Source organism: Aquila chrysaetos, chromosome 1, assembly GCF_900496995.4.
Source record: "Aquila chrysaetos chrysaetos chromosome 1, bAquChr1.4, whole genome shotgun sequence".
In the NCBI taxonomy this organism is placed as follows: Eukaryota; Metazoa; Chordata; class Aves; order Accipitriformes; family Accipitridae; genus Aquila; species Aquila chrysaetos.
The window spans coordinates 8,247,500-8,258,422 of NC_044004.1; the positions used below are offsets into that span (position 1 = coordinate 8,247,500).

At 45.2% G+C, this 10,923-nt stretch overlaps 1 protein-coding gene and 1 long non-coding RNA gene across 6 annotated transcripts in view; one reads left to right on the plus strand and one right to left on the minus strand.

Moving 5' to 3' along the window:
• Window positions 1-9,052, minus strand: part of TMEM129 (transmembrane protein 129, E3 ubiquitin ligase) — a 27,113-nt gene extending 18,061 nt beyond the window's left edge. For 3 of the 5 annotated variants that reach the window (XM_030003668.1, XM_030003570.1, XM_041121942.1), the window contains exons 1-3: window positions 8,749-9,052; window positions 7,532-8,006; window positions 4,949-5,108 (exon numbers count right to left, since the gene is read on the minus strand). In XM_030003668.1, coding sequence (XP_029859528.1) covers window positions 4,949-5,108; window positions 7,532-8,006; window positions 8,749-8,953 — 840 coding nt within the window. In that variant the 5' untranslated portion in view covers window positions 8,954-9,052. The remainder of the gene's footprint in view (window positions 1-4,948; window positions 5,109-7,531; window positions 8,007-8,748) is intronic. The other 2 variants (XM_030003757.2, XM_041121917.1) reach the window with 2 other exon arrangements.
• On the plus strand, window positions 8,803-10,121 carry LOC121233139. Its single transcript, XR_005931939.1, has 2 exons — window positions 8,803-8,917; window positions 9,491-10,121. It is a non-coding gene; the product is annotated as an uncharacterized LOC121233139 (long non-coding RNA).
• Window positions 10,122-10,923: the final 802 nt, after the last annotated feature.

A 10,923-nucleotide genomic window follows, 5' to 3' on the forward strand; every position in this document is an offset into this window, starting at 1 on the left:
TCCCGCATTGAATCCACTGAAGCAAGGAGGTAAAATAATGGGGGTTCTGTCAACCTAATGCCTTACTTCTGATTTATATCACGTGTGCCCAGTTCTGGGGTACTGACAGGCAACACCATGTCCTTTGGGTGAACTTTGCTCATTATAATATCATTATAATACCAAAACACACCTCCATCCCAAAAGTTACCCACCTCCAAGGTGCGACCACCCCCCCCAGAGCATGCACTCTGAATTTTTTTCTAGCATATACCTTTAAAAGCAAAGCAAGATAACTTTATACCAATCAAAGTAAAGGTATGTATGACTGTATGAGCCACTCAAGCTCCACCTAAAAGGAAAAATAGGATAAAAAGACCCAAAAGAGGAAGACTGTTAGGGAACATACCATCATAGACACGTCAGAAGGACATCGCTGACTTCTGGGATCAGTTGACAGGCTGAACCTCTCTTCCCCCCCATAGGGACGCCTATTGGGTGAGATTTGAACACTCGGCTGTACCAAGTGCTTCCCTGGGAAACTTAGAATTCTTTAGAGCTCTTTTGTTTCATAATTTAATGTGCTTGTAGTCGACTGTATTATCATTTGCACATGCTTTGCAGACAGTGTATTTATCACCGGCAATCCAAAAGAACCTGTACTGTTGCTTTACTAAACTGCGCTGCTCATTAACCTAGTCATGATAGTTTGTTTACGCAACCAAACTCCCTAAGTCTGGTAATTCTCGTGCGTTGAATGTGGCTAAGCTGAGAGCACAGTGTGCTATAAATGCATCCATCATCACGATAGTTCAGCATATTGAACGCGACTGGACTTAGAGGGATGAATCGGACATTACTCAGAAACTAAACCTAGCCGCCCCCAGCCCCTCTGACATGTGAGGATAAGCTGGAATGCAAGGGGGTTTATTTTCTGCCAAACTTCTTTACTCATTAACGCAACACCTCCCTTGACAAAAATCAGGTCAGGTTTATATAATTCATTTTGATGATCTTTTAAAAGTGGCTCCTGAGATATTACCCATCCTTTCTTTTTACCTTCCTCTGCCAACAGTTCACATAGTTGGCTGTCTCTTTATTCTAGCATCTTGAACCGCAGGGCGATATTCAATATGTGAGCAAGTCTCACTCTCTGCTTAACAGTGCCGACAGTTCTTAATTTGAGTGTCCTGCCTACCCCTTGCCAAAAACTCTCTTGTGGGGTAGATATTACCTCTTAATTGTAATGCAGTGATGAGCTTTCTGTGAGGAATCCCCTATAATATTCAATCCAGGTATTACTAATTTTATCCTTTTCAAAGTTGATAATCCCATGGCCCTAGGATGGCAACTTGGTCCAATTAAAAAATTCCTGCTTTCACCAGTCACAGGGTCTCAGAAAGATGACCTTCGGATTGGCTATCTCCCATTCTGAGACTGGTTCCTCACCGCCCACAACTTCTGAGATTGCCATGACTGCTCTGGGGTCCCAAATAGATGGAATTTTCTCTTCATCACCACCTGCTACACTCCATAGTTTTTCAAACTCTTTCTCTGTACCTTCTTGTCAGATGACAGATCTTATAGCGTCATCTGATGACTAAGCAATTCAGTGCAGCCTACGGGCCTGCACACTAGGAATCAGTCCAGAGAGTCTGGTAATATTCAGCCCTCTATCCCAGGTGCTGGAGTACAGGATGGCATCACAGGTACATGCACATAGATGTAATCAATCCTTGATGGCTGCTCAAATTGCCAAATCAAGGGTCTGTAGGTATGTGGCTTTCACATCAGCTTGGTCTGCTAAGTAAATCAGTTGCGGGATAGTGTCGCACTTTCTCCGCTGCGACAATCTAGGGAAAACGACACATCGCCAGGGACTCGCCCTGGGGAGAAAACGGACCAACACAGATACTGTGGATCAAACAATTTCTCCGCTTATTAACTGCGCAACACTCGGTTATATATGTTTCTAGTATCTACTCACGCATAAGCCATTTGTTGATTGGTTAACATGTGCCGTTCACGCACTTAAACAATAGTCTAATTGGATAAAGTCTTCTAATCACGCGAATAGTTTCCTCCACCTGCATGCTGTCTTGCACTCTGTCTTCAGTCACATCGCCCTCCTGTTATCAGTCACGTACGCCCGACCTTGTTCTACTTTTTGTGCATTCTTCAGCAAGCTCATAATAATTGTGCCTTTGTGCAGTTAGCAAACTTACAACAACAGTTGTGCCTTGTGCAGTTTCCTTCGTCCTCCCACAATTTCTCCCACAAATTCTCCCACAGGATAGTATATTCCTTCAAGATGTCCACCTTCTGAAACGGCTTCAATGAAGCCTGCCCAATCCACCTTAACCATTTGTCCAGTTTTCTAGTAGTTCTGGCTTATATATTCTAACCCATGGGTCTATATGTAGTCCCAGGTATTTTTCCAAACTACCTAGATCAATCATACCGAGGGGTGTGCCACTTATTGTCCATGACAGACAGTCATTGATTGTATAAAAGTCCTTTGTAGGCTGGATGTAAAAGCCATGGCACTTCTCCCCTTGCGTATTGAGGCCTGTTAGATTGCAAAAGACCTCTAAAATTTCCATATTTCTCTGCATTCCATCTCAGGATTCACTTAATAGGACCAAGTTGTCTGCAAAGCCCACTAGGTGGATATATCCTGGCTACTAACTAAAGGGGGTAACCAGTGGAGAGTGACCCTGCCGAGACTTGTGTTGTTTTCTCTTTCCAGGAATGGTACCAGGAATGATACCAGAATGCCTCCCTTGGAGATCAGATTAATCATCAGAGGAACATTCATCCTTCTCGCAGGATTAATCATCGTCAACATGGACCAGATCTGGTTTACACCTCAACAAGCCCAGCACACGGGGTGGAGGCCCTCACTTTTTCTATTTGTGCTATCAATATGGTAACTGTAGTACATTCTGCATCATACATGTTTTAAATTGATGGAATATTGGGAGAACCAACAAAAAACCTAACAGTGACAATCACTGGTAATGACACAATTGTAAAAGCAAGTAAGAGTCACCTTATTTCTGTTACACCAGGTGACAATCTCTATTGACTGTAATGTGACAAATTATTCAAAGGCAAGCACCTACATGATCATCAGGAAGACAAATCAAACTCAACCAAAAAGCAGAGTAGGCTGTCCCTCACGCCCCAATTGTATAATTAGTTTCCGCTTTAATGACACAACTATAGAAGCAGTGTGCCTGTGGACAGATAAAGGGAGAGACAGTGAAAATGGACCATCCTTAAAGGTCTACCATCTACTCCCAGACCTCACACTACACCAACAACTACCCCTACTACCTATCAACCTACTCCCTATTTTATTACTCCCACAACCAACCAAGCTGCGTATCCACAAATTTCTGCGATTGGACCCTACGCTATTAAATGTACAGGACAGGAAGAAGTCATATTTAACTCATCATGGTCCCTGAAAAGGGTGGAATTATCCATGCGTACTAATCTGTGTAATAACACTTTTGTGAAGACTTAGTTGTTGATAAAATTTTACCAGTAATGTGTCCAATCAATCAAATGTATGTGTTTGTAACTTTGTAAACATTAGTGGATGTGACTTCAATTATACAGCCCCAGTGACCTCATACGCACTGTTAAAGGAAAAGTACACACTATATCAAAACCTTTTACCTTCCCCCATCGGAATGAATTTGATGCTGTTTCACAAGCTACTGAAACATAAAGACTTAGAGGCCTTATTACAAACAGTACAACAGCAAAGCAAAAACACGTTAATAACTGTACATGACAATGGAGAAGAAATACACCATATACTAGGAAGAGTGAAGAAGGATGCAGAACACCACTGGAGGGAAACCCTATTTAGGATGGTCTCCAACAGCAACAGGTGCATTGAATGCCATGTTACATCCTGTAGTAATAATGTTTGCGCTTCTGGGAGTTTGTATTGCTATAACTGTCTTTTTATATATTTGAGTCTGTTTTTTGCCCCGATCAGTATATCTCGTTGTAAAACATATAGAATATCTTGCTACTGATTGTATGGAACTATCTTACAATTAACCTTAATTAATTTTGTATTTATCGCTTAATCCTCCAGTAGTCAACATGATGCTATTACTGCCTCATATTTATAGCAGAGGCAAGAGGTGACCATACCACCACTCTGTGAAGTAAAGTGAATTGACTGTAGTCACGGCGTGGAGTGTGACGGATGCGCCCACCCTGACTGAGTGAACAGCACTGTGGTTCAGGCATCACCAAGGAGGAGGCCTGACTGGAGTCAGCCCTGCTGTGCAGACCTTGAGAAACTGTGCTAGGCTGTACCTCCTCAGGAAGTTAAGGAATCTAGGCCATGTCTTATCAGGACCTAACGGCGCCAGCCTGAGCTGGAACTACATGAAACTAAAACTGCTACAGCTGCACACCCTCACCAAAGGGGAGTTTGACTACAAGTCAATCATTTTACACTATAAATGTCCATAGCCCCCCTGAGCCCACTGAGCTCTCCTGTACAGCAGCGGGCTGCACGGTGGTGATCTCCCCTTGGGTGGGACGCCTCTCAAGGTTACTCCTCGAGGTCGAGAGATCCCTTACCCAGTATCTGTTATCTACAGCGAGGTAAGCGTCATTTTATATCAGATCTAAAGCATATTGTATACAAGCTAGCTTAATTATTAGAAGTGTAGTAAGTAGTAGAGTGTTTGACAGCAGTAATCAAACCATTTAATTACCGTTTGATTACTGTTTAATTACTGTTTAATAATTATCATTTAATTATCTTTTAATCAGTGTTTAATAAAACCTTTCGGTTAACCCCACAACAATGACTTCTCTTAATAATTCACTTCCGACAGCCCTAAGGAAGCAGTTATCAATTACGCAGTAATCACATGCTCACCTATATTGAAAAGTATAATTATTACAGTCTCACATGGATAGAAAGTCTCACCTGAGTGCTCGGAACAGGATAAGTCTGGTTAATTTCCACCAGAGATGTAAAGGTTTCTAGAAATAAATCACTAAGGCTTTGATGGATTACAACATTAGCTGCATTGCTGATGGGAGCACGGAGCTTTTCTCGGAGCTCTCCATACTCTGTGGAGTTCAACCTGAAGAAGAAAAGATGGAACAAAATTTTACCATGATTATCCATTCAAATAACTTGACAGTACATTGCAGAGGTTAACATCGGAGAAGTGAATCCACAGAAAAGCCATTTAGGTTGGCACATACTAGTCAGATTAAATACACAGTGAGCATTTTGTTTTCTTTTCCTGTTTAGTTGGTTTTGGTTTTGACACAACTTAGACAACAGAACATGCTGTCATCCTTCCTATCTGTGTCAGATTGCCGACAGCATATTCCAGAGGTTAGCTAAAACATCATACAAAAATAAAGGAAGGCTTTTGAAGTTATCAGCATGAACAAAAGCAATACAGGTACATAAATCATGCATTAACTGTAAAGTACTGCCTGCACAATTTCTGTCCACCTTTTTAATGCCTATTTACTTAGACGATATCTAAACGCTAGTTTATAAACTCCTGAGGACAGCAATTGAGAGTTATATCATGTGACATATATCACAAGGTGATATAGTACATATAAGTATCAGAAGACTGTCAATCAGTATCAGTGTCTGTGATTTTTATGATACAATTTTAGATAAAACCTGAAATTTCACAAAGGTTACCAACAGCTGCTGAATGTGACTTACACTTTGATTTAAGGCTGTAACACGCTGCGTTTCACACTAGGTTGCTTCTGCTGAAGTAAGTCTAAGCGAGGCCCAGAGACCTCAAGTGGCAGGCACGTGAGACCTTGTGCAGATCCTGTAGTGACACATTACTGTTGTTACCCCTTTTTAATGTAACAGTTCTGAACTGTAGATTCAGAACTCCCCGGCTCGATGTTTCCACTCATTAAACAGCTTTCATGGAGAAGCCCTGGGAACATCGCCCTGAAATTCCTCGTTCTTCCTACCACTCGCTGAGTTCCCGGAGCCCAGTACAATGCAACGCTCGCTTAGCTTTAGCTCCCAGCGGTCTCCATTGTTTTAACTACTATAGGATAACGTTGTTTGTTAACAGATGCTATCTGTGCAAATAACAGAGACCTTTCCACCCAGAGTAAAAATTCACACTGAACACACAGAGAAATGTGGCCTGCCTACACAAAAGCATTTTTCTTCCAGAAACATCCCACTGTATCTAATTCTGATTCTGGATGTGTACAACGATCCAATAACCTTAATAGGGGATTTTTTTCCTATGGCACTTTTCTTAAATGCTGTATGACTCTGTTCTAGCAGAGATGTGCTATTTCTGACACATCTTCTTATAAGAACTTTTAAATACTGTTCTCGGTGCTGTTTAGTTTAGCCACAAAATAAAGTTTTGGGGTTTGGATTTTTTTTCCCTAAAAGGAACTCTCAAAGAAGCCATGATTTTCTCAGCTGGGGATGTAGTTTTATCACTCTGGCACTGAAGCACCTACAGAAGAAAATCGTTAGTTGTTTAATACTTATTTGGTCACCACTCTCACAGGTCTATAAAAGCCTCCGTTTTTCTTAGGACTGTCATGCTTACCTTAACTAACCTCTCGTTCTGAGCTCTGTTCACCTGGGTATCTAACACAATCACCTCTATGCCTTCCTCATGCTTGCCAGGACCCCTCTGCTCACCAACCAGTCTGGTGATCTGCCTACTTTTTATTACCTAGTAAATAAATGCTGCTGACATACAAATTTACAGCAAACAGACACTCAAATGCCTTTTCAAATATATAACTTTAGGAGCACTAAGGTGGCTTTGTGTGCTCCTTTTAATGACACAATGACAACAAAGACTTTGGCACCCTTCTACTCAGTGTTACAGGTTTCTGTAGAACTTGTACTTTTGCCTAGCTACACAGAGTGACTGCTGAAAAAAATAGCATGGGGCCTTGGAAAACAAGTCGTAACAGTTCACAGCACATTCGCTATGATTTACTGCTACGAGAACACATAAATCAGAAATGGACCAAAATTACTTTCTTGCTTTAAGGGAAGTTAGCTTGCAGTAGATCAGCTAGAACTCCTCTGAGCAGTGACAAAATTATGAGCCTTGAGCAGGAGGGGAAAAAAAAAAGTCACGGGTGAACAACAGCCAGTTTTAGACAAATAACTATTTCTCCTCCTCCAAAATTTGGAAGACCAAAGATTCTCCCTTTCATTCCTGTTCTCCATCTTTCACCCAGCTTTTTCCAGTTACTTCTTTCTGCATCCAGCACAATCCTCTTCCTAAGAATGGATCAAACAGGGCAGTCCCTGTGTTTAACCACTGTGCATTCAATACTGTAGGTGTATGAGTCTTTCTAAACAACCTTTCTTCACTGCGCTGCGTGGCAGAACCGCGCATACAGCATCTCTGAAGACCAGGCAGGGAGCAAAAAGGAAGGGACGAGACCCAGGGAGTCTTCAGATCTGCCAAAAAAGCACTCCATTAGCACCATCAAATAGCATATATATAACATAACAGGGTAGTTGTTTTACCGGATATCAAATGCCTTCACGTAGGGATTAATACTGGCAACACGGATGGTGAGGAACTGCACAGGCATATTTGAGTCTGGGGTGAGTTCATGCTGTCTGGAGTCCGTCACCGTCAAATGAATGTCCTGCTGCTGGGCAACGTGTAAACAGTAGGTGGTCACTTTAATCACCCATGTGTCCGTAACAATCACCCTCGCTCCTGGGGCCCCGGTAGCAAATTTGTCGATTCTCCTAAATTCCATATTGATGGAAGAAGCTACTGCCCTCCAACCCGACTGCGGGAGAGCATGAACAGCGAGTGTTCGGGCCAACGGATGATTATTCCAACCTTTCCGAGACCAGTAATATGCCAGGGCACTGGTGACTGCTGGAAAGAGAACAGCGAAGAAGAAGAAAGTTTTCCACCCTTTTGAAGCCAGGTAGAAAAAACAAAGATGTTTTTCAGGTGCAGCAAAGCACATACCAAGGTAATAACCTGCAAGGAAAAAGACTTACTTTCAGAAAACAATTAAGTACACGCATAAACACATACCCCTGAATCATACAGTTATCTAACCAGTGAGCTCACCTCCAGGAGAGCAATGGTACTTCTGGATGACAACTCAAATTCAAGCCTCTTGTCCTAAGCAATCTGAGGTAAATTCTCACCTGTCACTGATCTTTACCAGAATTACATAGCTAAATGAAGCCGATTTGAATTTGCCGGTTAACTAAAATTACCTGTAAGATGCCACTTTTACCAGAATTATATACCTAAAGGAAGCCGATTTGAATTTGCTGGTTGAATAAAACTGCCTGTAAGGTACTGCTCAGTTTTAGCGGAATTATACGGCTAAGGGAAAGCTGGTTTGAATTCGCCGGTTAAACAAAACGCTATTCCTTCGCAATTGCACGTACTCCGATGCAGCCAACTAGTTACAAAGCTTAGGGCGTACAGTGCGAAGAAGCTCGAGCGATACTAAAATACTGTATTTCCAAGACGTCCAGTGCAACCCACGCCCGCCTGTACCCGACACTGGTGAGGAACCCCCTTGCTCCCACCCGGCCGGGGGTCACGCCGGCCACAACAGGTTCCCGAGCGCAGGCTCACCCCGGGGCAGCGGCTCTGCCGTTCTCCCCCCCCTCCTCCCCACGCCGCGGCGACTCGCCCGTGGGGGACACCCCCCCCCCCCCAACTCCGCCCCGGGCCCCCTCGCCCGCCGCCGGCCGGGGCTCACCCAGGGGCAGGAGGGAGTGCGCCAGCAGCGTGCCGGTGCTGCGCCGCAGGTGGTACTGCACGAAGGCCGCGTCCTCGCTGCCCAGCCAGGCGGCCAGCAGGCTCTGCACCGTCAGCCCCGCCGAGCGCACCTCGTCGGGCGGGAAGACGAAGCAGACGGCGAACACCAGGTAGGCCAGCGTGAAGGTCACCGCCGGGCTCTCCATGCTACGGCCCGTTCCCGCCGCGGCCCGGCCCCAGCCGCCGCCGCCGCCGCCGCCCCGCGGCTCCCTGGGAGCGGTAGTTCCCGCCGCCCAGCCCGGACGCTGCCGGGGCGGCGGAGGGGGGCGGCAGTTCCGCTGGGGCGGAGCCGGCCGCGGCGCTGCGCGGCGTGGAGGGGCGGCCCCGAAGGGCGGGAAGCGGGGCGGGGAGCGGGGGGGACGGGGCTGTCAGGCTCAGGCGAGGAGCCCCTCCGTCCCCCGGGGCCACGGCCTCACGCCAGCTGGGTGCCGACCGTCCCGGTCACCCCCTGTCTCCCCAGCGCCGGCCAGGACTCCCACCTCCCAGTAGCCGACCCTCCCCACGGCCCCGCGCTGTATGAACTCCTCAGGAGGTGCTTCACAGGCCTGGCAGAGGAAACTAGTGCCGGTTCTAAACTTAGAAGAGCTCTGGTGGATGAGGGCAGCGTCCTTCTGAAGTAGGCAAATGGCCTGTTTTACTGCAGGGTCTGAAAAAACTTCTGTTCTTCCTGGTGTATTTTACAGAGTGTTTTCTTCAGAGAATCATCAAGGCAGGGATGCAAGACCTTAAAAGGCCTTATTGAAGATACCTTCGTACAATCCCGAACACAGTGAAGGGAAAGGCCTGACTGGGGTCTCTGGTTACTACCGAAGTACAAATAATAACCAATAGCCGCAAGAATCGCCATTTCTCTTAGAATGCAACAAAATCCCTGCTTGCGCCCTGTAATAACCATAAACTGACATATTTGTCCCTTTCACAGAAAGGGGAAATTGCATAATTAGAAAAGCACTGCAGAGAAAGCAACATGCCATGTTACACGCTGCTACTGATGGGGAGCTAAGTCAATAGGAAATGCCGCCCCCGGAATGTGAACTCTTATGCTGGCAGACGGCTAATGTGTTACTGTTGTTGATGGAGACCGGGAATTCATGGTGGTTTAGCGACTCTTAAGTAAGACAGTTGCAACAGTAAAATTATGCTTGGATTATGGGCATCTTGTTTCATTCTAAAAGGCACAACTGTTAGCAAGTTTATTGATTTAACAATCATTTCATTGTTGCTGTCTCGTGACTCAACAGTAAAGACTTCTAATTTGTGGAATGGACTGTGAAGTTCCATAATAAAAATGAGGCTGTGAAGCAGCAGGATTTCTTTTGGTGGTTTTATTCAAAAGATTGTTGATGAAGAATAACTGAGAGGTCATGGGTGTTTTTAGGGCTACAGGGGACGGATGGGTTTCTGTTGTGAGGGGGGAAGAGAGGCAAAATGCTCTAGCAGCTACACAGGACAGTTGTGCAAAAGTACTAAAGATGATGGAAGTTCACGTGGCTTTATTTATAAACATGGACCTCAGAAGGGAACCAAAATTTAAATGTGGACCTTCTTCTTCCAAAAGCTTTCCAGCTTCTGAGCTGATCCTGCATTAATTTCTGTATCAGCAACTTTCATTTCCTTTAAAGAGTCCTAGTGGTATCAACAGTGTTTCATAAACTCATCATGGGACTGAGTCTCAGGGGATCTGACCTCTTTTACGAAGCCTGTGTAGGCCCCAGATGCAATTCCTCCATAGCGGGCACCTACAAGCAGAATATTGGAGCCTACATCTCAAATTCTCACCCAATTTTGCTTTGTGTGGAAATCAGAGCGTGTGTAGCAGAGCAGCGTGAACGGGCAAGTGCCCTCCTGGCCTTCCCCTGGCCACAAAGCAGCGCGACGGAGAGGCTGAGGATGCCCAGGAGGTACACTGGGGTCCGTAAAAATCCGTGTGGGCCTTCAGCGCTTTCTCCCTGCCCTCTTACTTCACCCCTTCCACTGCAAAGGGTTTTGGCTATTGAGAATCTGCTTTTCTAAAACTTCATGCCAAAGGGTGGGATTATTTACCTCAGGATCTGCAGGCACAACTCTCAGCCCCCGCAGCCAACCCAGTCCTGCGGGGCCTGGTCTGGGACTAGCG